Source organism: Aethalodelphis obliquidens, unplaced genomic scaffold, assembly GCF_003676395.1.
Source record: "Aethalodelphis obliquidens isolate GAN/ISIS:26980383/991018 unplaced genomic scaffold, ASM367639v1 scaffold88, whole genome shotgun sequence".
NCBI lineage: Eukaryota > Metazoa > Chordata > Mammalia > Artiodactyla > Delphinidae > Aethalodelphis > Aethalodelphis obliquidens.
This window is the reverse complement of record NW_020838032.1, coordinates 2,534,695-2,548,026: the sequence shown is the minus strand read 5'-3', so window position 1 is coordinate 2,548,026 and position 13,332 is coordinate 2,534,695. Positions and strand designations below refer to the sequence as shown.

At 51.0% G+C, this 13,332-nt stretch overlaps 1 protein-coding gene across 6 annotated transcripts in view; it reads left to right on the top strand.

Moving 5' to 3' along the window:
• DAPK1 (death associated protein kinase 1) overlaps window positions 1–13,332 on the top strand; it is a 210,253-nt gene that overhangs the window by 179,235 nt on the left and 17,686 nt on the right. For all 6 annotated transcript variants that reach the window (XM_027094174.1, XM_027094175.1, XM_027094170.1 and 3 more), the window contains exons 20-22: window positions 4,929–5,151; window positions 10,829–11,017; window positions 13,089–13,286. In XM_027094174.1, the coding sequence (XP_026949975.1) occupies window positions 4,929–5,151; window positions 10,829–11,017; window positions 13,089–13,286 (610 nt within the window). The remainder of the gene's footprint in view (window positions 1–4,928; window positions 5,152–10,828; window positions 11,018–13,088; window positions 13,287–13,332) is intronic.

Here is a 13,332-nt window from a genome sequence, read left to right as displayed (position 1 = left end):
ACTTGCCTTTATCGTAGCAATGACTTATAAATCTTACTTTAAATCGGGACCCTGCACTAACTGGGAAGTGTCTTCTGAGTGGGACAAACTGGAAATGGCCCTCCTTGGATATTCACAGTGCTTGTAACTCAAGACATCCCCACTTTGAGATTCTGCTCTCGATCTGCAAATCCTTGTTTACCGCTCCCTGCTCCCCAGTCCCCTTCTGAGAAACCCACCACCTCCCTTTCACTGACAGCAGTGGTAGAAAAGAGACCTGGTGGTGAGTTCTGTCTTTGCCTTGGGCAAGTGTCTTGGCCCCTCTGAGCCTTGGTTTCCACATCTGAAACAGAGAACGACCACATTAACCACAAAGGTTTCTTTGAGGTTTAATAAGGGATGTGAGTGAAAAGACAGCATAAGCTGGAAGATACAAATGTGGAAGTGACTCCTGCAGACAGGAAATGCATCTGTCACAACTCCTCCGTTCGTGAAAGAATAATTCATGACCCTTCTAGGGGTACTGCAGTGGGTGTGTAGCAGAGGAAAGAGACTGGCTCAACCCCAACTTCAGCAAAGACAAGTGGGGATTTATAGCCAAGGAGCAAGGGTGGGGGGAGGTCAGTGGGTGGAAAATTGCTAAGAGGAAACCCAAAGGCTGGGAGGCTTCTTGCTGGATTGAGTGCTTTAGATTCTCTTATGAGATGGTCAGCTGGTTGTGGCCACAAGAGGAGACAGAGGGGAGGCTCAAGGCAAAACATAGCTTTTTATATCATAGGTCCCAGAGAGACAGGGGTTAGAGCGTTGCCACAGAGCTCAGACTCAAGCCAGGGGCAAGCTGCGAGCCCCCGTGGCAAGTGCCTTTGCTAGGGATCAGGGTGGGTACATGAGGAAAGGCAGGGGGAGCGGGGGGCAGTGTCACTGGTGCGTTTGAATGTCACGGGGTCACCATTGGGAGGGTAGGAAGGGGAACTTGTGGCTGAGCCCACCTTACACACCGGTGCACCTGGGCCGGCACTCACAGCCTGTTTGCGGGGTTGTTGAGGCAGCAGGAAAATAGGAAGTTTTAAAGGTTATAATAGTCATCAGGATTCTTGCTGAAGGCGCGCCAGGGTGATCAGGTATCAAGGTTGGGCATGAAGAATTTGCTCAGATATCAGGGGTGGGGGATTTTCTGTAAACGTGACCCTGCAGGATTCTTCTTTAACCTGGACTAACCAGACCACGGTCACAGCCCACTGTCACTGGCTTCTCGTCCCTCTTGCCTCCATTTCTGGGGCTGACCTGGGAAGCAGACAAACAGATCGCCAGCTGCTGCTGGCCCGCCACTGCCCTGCGTGGAGTGGGGAGGAGTGAGCGGGGCTCTCAGGCTCAGGCGGCGCTGAGCAAAGTGGAGACATACCGTCTGTCAGCTGCGTAGGGCAAGCCCACCTTGGTTCAGAGCTGCTGCTGGAAGCACGTAGGGTAGCACCTGTGTCCATCTGGTGCCTCGGTGCAAGTCTGCTCAGAGAGGAAGGGCCTGCGGGGACTCGTGCAGAAAGGGCAGAAGTGCCCTCACTCCTTCACACAGGACAGACATGTTGGCCAAACTCACAGTGCCAGGGCCAGGAAGGCACGAAACAGAAGAGAGCAGCGAGCGATTCACTGCGCAGTGCGTCCAGACCTAATGACGGGACTGAAGCTGGAAGCAGGCTTTCTGCCTTTGCACTGTGTCGGGAGAAGCAGATGCTGGCTTCACACAAAGGAGCTGGGCGTGTTAGGTGGCTGTGGGTCATGAAATAGGCGGAGAAGTTTTAAATTTATTCGGTGAGGTACTCCTAGCGGAAGGGGATGCTTCCAGTTCAGACACTCAGCGTGAGGTGGGTGGAGGTGTAGCGGTCCTGACTTAGAGGGAAGATAATGGGCTGGTTTCAGAGATTAAATTAAAATGAGAGACGGTAGATTTCTTTCAGGGGGTCTTGGGCTCATCGGCAGCAGTAGATGGCACGGGGGAGAATGCCAGCACCCGATTTCTTCATGCCTGCTCAGCAACACCCCAGTGAGTCACTGTCTCAGGATAGAACTTTTCAGCTTCTGTGCTGACTTGGGTAATAATTCAGGGAAATTGCTGGCAAGATACCCCAGCTTTTTCCACCCAATGCAGTGCTTGAGGTTACAAAAAGAAACCAGATCACTGTCCCAACCATGGTTTCCAACCCTAGCCGACCCAATACTTTATAATGTACATATTGTGTTGCCCCTTTACTCTCCCAAAATAAAATTCAAAGGTAACAATGTACCTACACAGGTAATTTTAAAAGATCTATAGAGGGACTTCCCTGGTGGTCCAGTGGTTAAGACTCACGTGCTCCCGATGCACGGGGCCCAGGTTCGACTCCTGGTCGGGGAACTAGATCCCGCGTGCCACAACTAAGAGCCCGTGTGCCGCAACTGAAGATCCCACATGCCACAACTAAGACCTGGCACAGCCAAATAAATAAATATTTTAAAAATACAAATAAAATAAAAGATCAATAGAGTGCCCTAACTATAATATAACAAAGACATCGAAGGAATATATATAGTATAATAGAATGTGTATGTAAATGCGGGGCACAGGCAAAGAGGAGACACTGTGAAATTGGCAGATACTTGGACCCATCTGCAGAATCACCGAATGTAACACCTACAGATGCCACGGATGTGGGAGGGATGGCAACTCAAATACAGCAGCAACAGGCTGACGTTTCAGAAGTGGGGATCACAGCTCCTGAAAGATTAGGAAAAAAACCCATGTATATATAATTCCACCAGCGTATAAAATAGTTGCGTTCTTGGGAAAGTCACTATGTATTAAACCAAGCCCTCCCAAAACCCTCTGGGAGGATCATATGCAAAATGCAATTAAGTCCTAAGCTCAGATGATCATAAACAAGGTTTTTCTCTTATGTAAATGCTCAGCAGACACTCAGAAGTCAGGCCGACTCAAGAGAATTCTTACCGCTCAGGACATTGTATGTACACGTCAGTACCCCTAGCACGCACCTACCCACCGCCAGCAGTATCCCCCAACGCTGAGAACTAAAGCTGCTACCGTCCATTTCCAAAATGCCAGCTAGGGGACAGTGTTGCCCCTGCTGAGAAAGAGGGGTCAGAGTTTACCAAGAGAAAATGGGGGTAGGAACTCAGGAGAGCCGTGTTTGTTACTGAGCACGCTCCCGTCCTTGGTCGTTGGTGGAAAAAGTAACGGTGGCTCAGCTGGAAGAGATCAGCCGTAAATCAGCGCCTCCCAGGATTTGGGTCTGGAAGCAGTGGTCCGGCCAGGTCTGAGGTCACACTGAAAGGGAAAGGCAGACACTTGCCTCCGAAATGCTCTTGCGTGGGTCACCCCCTGAGTACATCATTGACACAACACCTCTTTATCGGGCATCCTACCTGTGCCAGGTGCTGGGGATACCGTCTCTCCCCTCAAGGTCTGGCCCTTGAGTCTAAAGGAGAAGAGTGTCACATGATTACCCTACAGTCTAGTGGGGTGACGATGGAGAGCCACACGTGCGCTTGAGCCTGCCTGTGAGGAAACCTCCTGGAGAGGCCACAGCAAGATAGGTCTCCTGGCATGCGTGGAAGTTAACAAGCTAAAGCAAAGGGGATCTTCGTGGGTAGGGGAGAAGGGCTCGACTTCAGGCTGCAAGCCACAGCTCTGACAGGCTGTTATTACTGGGTTAGGAGCTGGGAAGCGGGCCGGGTGTGTGAGTCTGGAATGGAGCCAGGGTGGCGTGATCAATGCCCCCCCCCCCCACGTAGCCCTTGAGGTGGGTTCTCTGGGGGCACAGAGCACCTCAGCAACACCATCCCTTCAAAAGCACCCATGTTATATTTGATGTCACACTGTTCGCATGTCTGTGTCCCCCCAAAACTGCGGATCTGGGGCGGGTGTAGACCTTCCCGTTCCAGCACACGGGAGGTCCTCCATAAATGTTTGATGATGAATGTGTGAATTATCCAGGGCTGCGGAGACTCCTGCTTCTCCCCTGTAGGGCTGAGAAAGAAGAAAGCGGAAAGGTTGTCATGGCCCCCAGGCCCCTCCCCAGCATTTAGCTTTGTACCACGTGATGCCCTTCTTATCATCATCTCCGTACCTTCAGAGCGTCGTAAAGGAACAAGACCCCTCCACACAGAAGGAGGAGGTGACCTGACCAGTCTAACGGGGCTGACCCCGTTTCACTTTTAAATGGACCACTTGGCAGGAGTTGCTCCATCCAATTCATTGTGCATCAAAATGCAATGGAGGAAGGCAAATCCACTGAGACAGAGCACATCGGTGGTTGCCAGCAGCCGGGCAGAGAGGGGCCTGGGAATTGGCTGCTCTTGGGCACAGAGTTTCCTTGTGGGGGGATGAAAACACTCTGGGACCAGATAGCAGTGATGGTTGTACAACATTGTACACGCACCAAAAGCCTCTGAATGGTTCATTTTAAAATGGTGAATCGTATGTTTATTTTACAGTTAAATTTTTTTAATGCAGTGGGAATAGAACAGACTATATCTGCCACCTGGGTAGAAATTGCAGGTTGGGGTACAAACTTCCAGTTATAAGTTAAATAAGTCTTGGGGATGTAACGTACAGCATGGTGACTGTACCGCACATCTGAAAGTTGATGAGAATAGATCTTTAAAATTCTCATCACAAGGAAAAAAAGTGTTACTATGTGTGGTGATGGATGGTAACTAGACTTACTGTGGTGATAAATTTCACAATATATACAGACATCAAATCATTTACATTGTACACCTGAAACTAATATAACGTTATAGGTCACTTATAACCTCCATTTTTTTAAAAAGGCAAAGAAAACTCGCAGACCGGAAGGATGCAGCAGCGGTCCTGAACCGTGGGAATCAGCGTGTGCCTTTTCCTCCCGGGCTGCGCTTCTCCTGTGACTAACAGTCCCTCTCTCATCTATATTCAGGACACGCACCGAGGACTCTTCATCCAGCAACTGAGACCCACACAGAACCTGCAGCCGAGAATCAAGCTGAAGCTATTCGGCCACTCGGGGTCTGGGAAGACCACCCTGGTGGAATCTCTCAAGTGTGGGCTGCTGAGGAGCTTCTTCCGAAGACGCCGGCCCCGGCTGTCCTCCACCAACTCCACCCGGTTCCCACCCTCACCCCTGGCCTCCAAGCCGGCAGGTAGGCACCACACCAGCCCCTGTCTCTCCACTGGGTACTTCCAAGGTCAAGGTCTGGGAGGAGGTGTGGCTTTGTTTGGAGCACTTGGCCTGAGGCTGACCGGTTCCCGCCGCCTTGGTGGCTTCCAGGTGTGGTCCTCCCGGCTCTTGGCCAGTGAGCGCACCCTGCCCTGGTGCTAGCGAGGAAAGGGCCTCACTGAAATCACGGTCCGCAATCACGAACGTGCAAAATGGCACAGTCGTGTTCTGCTCGGGGACGCTGCCCTTGAAGACACAAAGAGCTTGTTTGGACTGACATAGGTTCAAGGTTGCACGGATGGAATATCAGCCCGCAGGACGGGTCCTCACCCCTTATGCTTTCTTCTTGGAATGCTGCGGGCACATCCAGGAATGCGAGAGCACAGATCCACAAAGCTGGGTGCACGGGGAAGCCCGTCCTCGTGTATCTGGAAGTGGGGTGGTGGGTTTGAAAGGCTCCTTTATGGCTTTTCGGTCAGCCCATCTGTTCACCTGGACCCTAGTCGGGAAGACGATTTTGCCGTCTGCCTCCACCTCCCACAGACGCAATTATCAACGGGTTCACACCCGGAACTCCAGGGTGGCCTGTCCCTCCCCAGGGAGAAACACTTGCAGCGAGCAAGAGGAAGTGGTGCAGTCTGGGGTGTCATTTTTCCTAAACCCACCCTTTTAGAGTGAGGAAATGAAGGTTTTCAAAGGTAAGAATAGAGACCTTCAGAGAATTTCCTAAACAATGTCAGTGTTGAAGCTCTGTGCCCCAGACTCTCTTTCTGTACGTATTACGAAGGTGTCATATCTGTTCCCTAGGATGAAAACAAATGTTTTAAAGTTTGTGTTTCTATGTAATTTCTGTCTCCGTGAGGAAGGATGTCAGGGCAGCATTAGCTGGAGTGAGGGACAGCTGACCGAGATCTGCACGCCCCTTTCAACTTCTCCCCTCCGAACACAGCAATAGAATTGAAACTAGGGGAAGAAGTGTAACCAAAATGGATATACAATTAGAATGATTACAATATTGCTAACACGTGTTGCTAATGTGTACTGAGTACTAACTATGTGCCAGGAGCTGGGCAGAATGTGGTATGTGTGACCCTCATTTAATCCACGTGACAGACTTATTGGCATTTTTACCACCCTTCTGCTGAAGCCTTGAGGGGTCAAGTAGACTGCCCGGAGTCACACAGCTGGTGATTCAGGAAGTGTCTGGCTTCTGAGCCAGGGCTTATTCATGATACTTATAACTCCATCTGCCTTGGGGCATATATGTGCTCATGTTTTCCATTTTCCACTGTAATTTTGCTCAATTTCAGTATGTAAGATAGGTCTACCCCTTCTCAGAAGCCGATAGTTTTCCAGGTTTCATGATTAAGTTGAGCCTCTAATGTGTGGGCCAGACCAGTATTGCTTCAGGGTTCAAAGTGAGCTTCTCTAGCAGTTCCTCGTGTCACCCCTAGAGGGTACCAGCTCTCTCCTGCTGTGGGTTAAGGTCACTCCAGTCTGACTCTGGCGGGGCGGGGGGCGGCAGGGGGCCAGAGAGACAGAGACAAAGAGCAGAGACAGAGAAAGACAAAGAGGTGAGAGCTATCCAGATCTGTGACCTGGAATTTTTATAAGTCGTATTGGATATGAATTTATACCTCGGGAGCCCATGGGCTAACCTGAAGCAGCCACATATCAAGTGACATCTGGGTTCCCCCGGAGGGAGAACGGCTCAACCCTCACCCCTCAGAAGTAATGTCTCCATTCATCTTCCTTCTGGCCAATTTCCCACATCTGGAAGAATCCAGAAGTAGATTCTTGATAAAATGCAGCTCAGGATGGCTGCATTATCAGCAAATCTCACTGTGTCCTTCAGCCAGGGCTTAGAGAGACTTGGGTCATGGGGCTGCCTGACACAAGATTCTCTCGAGGACAACAGGTGCTCTGGACCAGGAGAACCTCCCCCACTACACTCAGCAGAGAGAAAAGTAACTCGAGGCGCTGGGAAATAAGGTCAGAGGTCAGCAGCCTGGTGAGCTGCAGCGTTGTGTAGTGTGAGGGGAAGGAGAAACATTGAATTAGCTTCCAACGTTTAAAAGTCAAGATGTCTGGACTTCCCTGATGGCACAGTGGTTAAGAACCCGCCTGCCAATGCAGGGGACACGGGTTCGAGCCCTGGTCCGGGAAGATCCCACATGCCGCGGAGCAACTAAGCCCTTATGCCACAACTACTGAGCCTGCGCTCTAGACCCCGTGAGCCACAACTACGGAGCCCTCGAGCCTAGAGCCCGTGTTCCTCAACAAGAGAAGCCACTGCAATGAGAAGCCCGCGTGCAGCAACGAAGACCCAATGCAGCCAAAAATAAATAAATAAATAAAATCAAGAGGTCTCACCTAAAAAGTTGGCTATTTGGTTTCTTGTAACAAGTTGGTAGCTCTGGCCACACTGGATTCACATTTCCGCCTGGAGCCGGTTAGTGGAGAGGAGCGGCTACCCCATGTAGAGGGGCCCTGGCTCTGCCTTTCACCCTGTCTCACACAGCGCCCTAACTCCAGGCGGGAGAGCTCAGGAGCAGACCCCTCCACGCCCGTGTCCGAAGGTTTGCCCTGTGGCAGAAATGACATTTCAGGAGTGCATTGGAGTGTGTGACCCCTGGACTAAGGTCACACCTAGTTCATCCCAGAGCTGTCTGGCCAGAGCCAGGCAGCCTCCCGCAGGGCCTGGGCAAGGACGGAAGAGGCCCGCGCTGCTTCATGCCCAGGTGGCCGGTCTGCTCCAAGGGGGTGGGTGAAGTTTCTATCCAGACAACCCCTGCAGGTGACAAGATTCGTCCTCAGTTAATTCTAGTCCTGCCTGACGCTGGGAAGAGCCAGGAGGCTGTGTCTGCAGGAGGCTCCGGAGCAGGCCCTCCTCCTGCCCTGCCCTGCCCAGCGGGAGGCGAGCACACCCTGGGCGGAGGGAGCGCAGCCGCCTGCAGGGCCTGGACCCCGCCAGTCCTCGACTGGGCCTGGCCCTAACAAAACAGCAGAAGGGAGTCCTGGGAAAAGCAGCGTAGCGCAAATAGGAAGCGGCAGGAGGGCCACCTGCGGGAGACCCAGCCAGAGGCATCTGGCAGGTCCTAGGGGCCTCGTGTGCCATAGGAGAATGGACGGAGCAGCGTTTCTGTTAGGCACTTGAGGAAAGCCTACTCCGGAGTGTGGCCTCCAGGGAAGGAAGTCCGTCTCCAGAAACAGCAGCATTGTCCCTTCACAGTGGCATTGCTAGTGCCTGGAGGCCATGCTCTGCTGTGTCCCAGGCCAGAGCTCTGGATGCCCCTGACCTCTGCTAGAATGGTCAGGCCTTCTTCCTTTCCCTGGGAGAGGTGCCCACGTGGGCACATTTCCATCACTCAGGCAGCAGGAAGGTCATTTGCCTTTAGAAACTTGGCTTTGCATTGCACTGGAGGCTAAAGGCTGAGCCACCAGCCAGGAGACAGGATGGGGTGGTGTGGGGACCTGGGGGCAGCCGCTCACGGCACGTGGCTGCCACGCACACACTGCCTTTGTGGCCACAGCTGCTGCACTGTGGTTCTGCGGTAGGAAGGAAACCCCCGGTGCCAGTGGAGGAGCACGCAGCCAGGAAGATCACTGCAGGAGGCTGTTGCCTGCTCACCAGAGAGGAGCGTTTGCAGGAAGTCTCTTCTGACCTGGGTGCAAAAGCGGCTTCTCCCTCGGGGCCTGCCACTTTTTACCACTAGGGGTCAGTGGTTAGCAAAAAAGTTTTCCTCCTATGATTTTAATGTTTCCCTGTGAAATTGTTATTTTAATAATACCGTATACAAACTCTGTCCTAACCTTTCATCCTCCCAACAAAAACTGTCCGTGAGGTGCCGGAGTGCCTGTCATTTACCGAATCCATTCTGGTCTCCCTTGGCAAGCCCCAGCCCACAGTGCCACTAAGACAAAGCTTATTCCCGACAGGGGTCGTCCCCAGGTTTCCAGGCACAGGGAAATGGACAAACCCATTCTTGTGAAGTCGCATGGCTTTTCTCAGACTTGGACTAAAAATCTCTAAAGAAATACACTAAAATGTCCATCACATTGGCCTAGAGAGTTGAGTCATTTTGTTTTCTAATTTGCACTTCTGTTTGCCAAGTTTTCTACTTTTATAACCCGGGGCAGTGGGGAGCTCCAGTTTTCTCCTCCTCCCTGCCAACCCCTTGGATATTCCCATTGTCCTGTCCTCAGTCTGAAGTCTTTGGTCTTTAAACAAGGGTTACCTTTGTGTTTGGATCACCAAGTTTAAAAGTCAGGTGGCCCAGGTGAAATGGTCATTTCTTTAGTCTCTTGCAGTGACTGTCACTATTAACTCTGAACCAAAGGTACGAACTATATGGTGCGATTCGGTTCTCTGAGCCCCTCCCTGATGCACTCACGGAGCCTCCCCCTGTGCCCACCCAAGTTCTAGCCCTGAAGCGGAGAGGCCAGGTCTGCCTTCACAGTGCTGTCGGGGGGTCTGTTGCGAGAGACGGGCAAAAGCCGGAAGGAGGTCAGAACCAAGGGCACACAGGGCACCGCTCCTGGCCCAGGGGACCCAAATGTGTTATTCAGCTGATTCCCCTGCCCCACAAAGTTCTACCATTATTATTTATGTAAAATTTTAAAAACTGATTCTTTTTATTTACTAAAAGACATAGGTTTGAAAGTGAAATCGCTAATGTCCTTACCATAAATGGAAAACCCATATCACTACTACCAATAAATAAAAATACATGCAATGAACAGCAATGTGATTAAAATCTAGCTATATACTGTTGCCCACTCCCTCTTTTTTTTTTTTTTCTAGAAAGAGGAAGAACATGCTTCCATCTTTTTCTCTTTTTTTTTAATTGGGGTATAGTTTTTTACACTCCCTCTTTATTAAAAGGGAAGATTAACAAGGATTGAAGACATGCTAAAAACTTAATGTCACGCATTGAGACTTGCTACTAGAGCAATTTAAAGACCTTCAAGGGGATTTTATAAAGGAATGGCCTTCTCACTGTGTGATTCAGTGTTACTTAATGCCATGCATTTTGCATTCAACCTAACAATCTCGTGTACCAGAGTGGTACTCATCTCATCTGTATCAGTCAGGGTCCTGGTGGAGATTTAATGAAAGTTCAAAGTCACAGGCACAATTCACAAGAACATACAAGAGACGGTGAAGCATCCGGAGGCTAGGAACAGAGGGGAGCCATTAGTTACCACCTCTGAGGCTGAAAAGGCAAGAGGAGGAAGTCAGGATCCTGGGAAAGCTGGAGCTCCAGGGGAGAAGCCTCCAGGGCGTCTAGGGTCAGAGACACAACTGCTATCAGAAAAGCGGCAGGCAGTGAGGAGGGAAAATATATACCTCGACCTTTCTCTCCTCCCAGCCTCTACAGTGCCTCCCATTGCTGGACCCTCACCGGAGGCAAATGGCAAGCAAGCCTAGGAGATGCAGTCCCTGGGGTTAGCCTCTCGGGAAACAGAGCAGCGCAGGAAAGGATGCGGGAGGTGAAGCAAACAATCAACACAGTGTCCCTGGGAAACATTGGTGCCCAGTATACGCGAGAGGCACACGCACAAAGCAGGCTGAAGCAGGGGTGGGGCAAGGGCAGAGGGCAAAGTCTGGGAAGGAGGGCAGGGGGCAAGGTCTAACCTGCTTGCTCTCTGGCCTGCAGTGTCCGTGAGCATCAACAACCTGTACCCGGGCTGTGAGAATGTGAACGTCAGGAGCCGCAGCATGATGTTCGAGCCGGGCCTCACCAAGGGGATGCTAGAGGTGTTCGGGGCCCCGTCCCACCACCCGCACTGCTCCGCCGATGACCAGTCCACAAAGGCCATCGACATCCAGAACGCCTATTTGAACGGTATGGCTCTCCCACCCCAAATGGGAAGGACCTCGAGTTTCCCCCGGGGAGCCTGGCCCAGCGGGCGTCCATCACAGCCGCACAAAGGTTGGAAGAAGGGCCAGCGCAGAGTGATGTTGGGAGTGACCCAGGACTGAAGCATGGCTGGGTAACAGCCCCAAAAAGTAAAACTAAACCCCCTGGTGTCCCCAGCACCTGGCAAAGCACTGGGCACACAGAGGTGCTTAATAAATGACTTGAGTACATTAGTACATTTTTTAAAGTACTGCCAAACTTCCACTTGGATGGGAAATCTCATAAAATACGGTCCCACTAGCTTTTTGACATACTCGAGTTCGAAACACAAGGGCTGCTCCCCCGGAGCTCCCAGGGCCCCCAGCTGGACCCAAGGCACTGGAACACAAGCCTCTTCGAGACACGGTCCGGAGCAGGGATAGAGCAGTTTCTCTGAGGCCGAGTTCCCACGGCTGCGAGGATTTTACGAGCTGGTGTTTATTGAAGGTCCTAGTATGATGTCTAGCAGGGAGAGGCTCTCAAAAAGTGGAAATTGGGAGCATCTTCATGAAGGCCCTTTTATTATACTAAACCCAGTGAAAAATAGAATACTCAGGGTGTTTACCTAAAGCAGTGGTTCTTAGACTCCAGGGTTCGCACAAATCCCCTGGAGGGCATGTGAAAACACAGACTTGCCAGCCCGCCCTCAAGCGTCTGATTCATCCCATCTGGGGAGTTTCTTGGTGATGCTGCTGCTGGGCCAGGGACCCTAATGAAATAGAATAAAAGTCCGTGTGCATTCTGCTGTCTTAAAAGCTGAGTGTTCTCTGAGCTGCCAGGAGCAAAGCTGGCCCCGCAGCATAGGGAGAGCACCCATCACCCCTACCCTCATCCTTCGTCCTCCCCTGGCATTATCCCCGTCCCACGTCCCTCGCAGTGCTCCCCAAGCTCAAAGGGCCTATTTCTGTGTTCCAGAACTATTCACACTAAGGCCTTAGCTGCCAGACTTAGAGGGCCATGCTCCCCAGGAGCGCCTGTGCTCTAGAAAAGCCCTATGGATCTTCCAAAATGACTCTCAACTGCAGAATTTCTGGCACAGGATAAGCACCAAGGGGAAAAATTAGGGAAAGGGAGCCTGAAATCCTATAACATAAGTGGTCCTGCCTGGCTTCCCAGAGGCCAGTGGGTGGGTGGTCACTGACCTGGTGGGATGTGGCAGCATAGAGGTGACTGTGTCCATGTGTCTGCACAGTCATCAGGAGGTTCCGGGTGCCTAGGAACTCCAGGTCAGAATCTCACCCGTGAGACTTGCGGGAAAAGCAGCCGTCCCCAGAGCTCCTGTGTGGGAGAGTGGGAGAGTAGCTGCCCCCCTACCCACACCCACAGCCTTCCTCCCCCCGCCCCTTCGGCCACCTCCCCAGCAGAGGTGGCCTCTTGGACCCAATTTCCTCACAGCTCCTCTTGCATCCTTCCTGTGCAAAGCCACTCATCAATTACTGCACCTTACACCTGTGCACGGCACCCTGCTCCCTTCTGACCGACCAAAACAGGTCTCTCACTCACCTGTGGAAGGTGGATTTAGTGACCATTTAACCAAAATTAAGGTTACATTTCATAGTGAATATACCAATATTTGGGGGTGAAAAACATAATATATGTGTCCACGTACACCTTTCCATGTATGCTTATAGGCATGCATATACACACACGTGTGTGGGGTGTTGTGTGTGTGTGTGTGTGTGTGTACCACTCTGCGGTATTATAAGTAGATGTGCTAGAGATAGACATACAGATACAATAATGAAGGCATTAAGGAAAATTGATAAGCAGATACAGATATAAGTAGGTTTATGGATATAGATATTATAAAAGGCATGGATGTAAAAACAGACATAGACATAAGAAATAGGGAAATGTAAATATTCCGTATGTAGATCTATACTTAAGTAGATGCATAAATAAATAGATGAATGTCACTGTCCCTACTGGTCATCCCTAAAGTGCTGAGAAAAACCGTGATTGAAATTTGGTGGTGGTGTTTCACAATCATAATCTTTATTTTTCTTTTTCTCTGTAGGCGTTGGCGATTTCAGTGTGTGGGAGTTCTCTGGAAATCCTGTATACTTCTGCTGTTATGACTATTTTGCTGCAAATGATCCCACGTCCATCCATGTCATCGTTTTCAGTCTGGAAGAACCCTACGAGATCCAGCTGAATCAAGTGGTTTTCTGGCTCAGTTTTCTGAAGTCTCTTGTCCCGGTTGAAGAACCCATAGGTAAGCCGAGGTGCCCCTCAGGGAGGGCGTGCCCTTCCTGCTGACC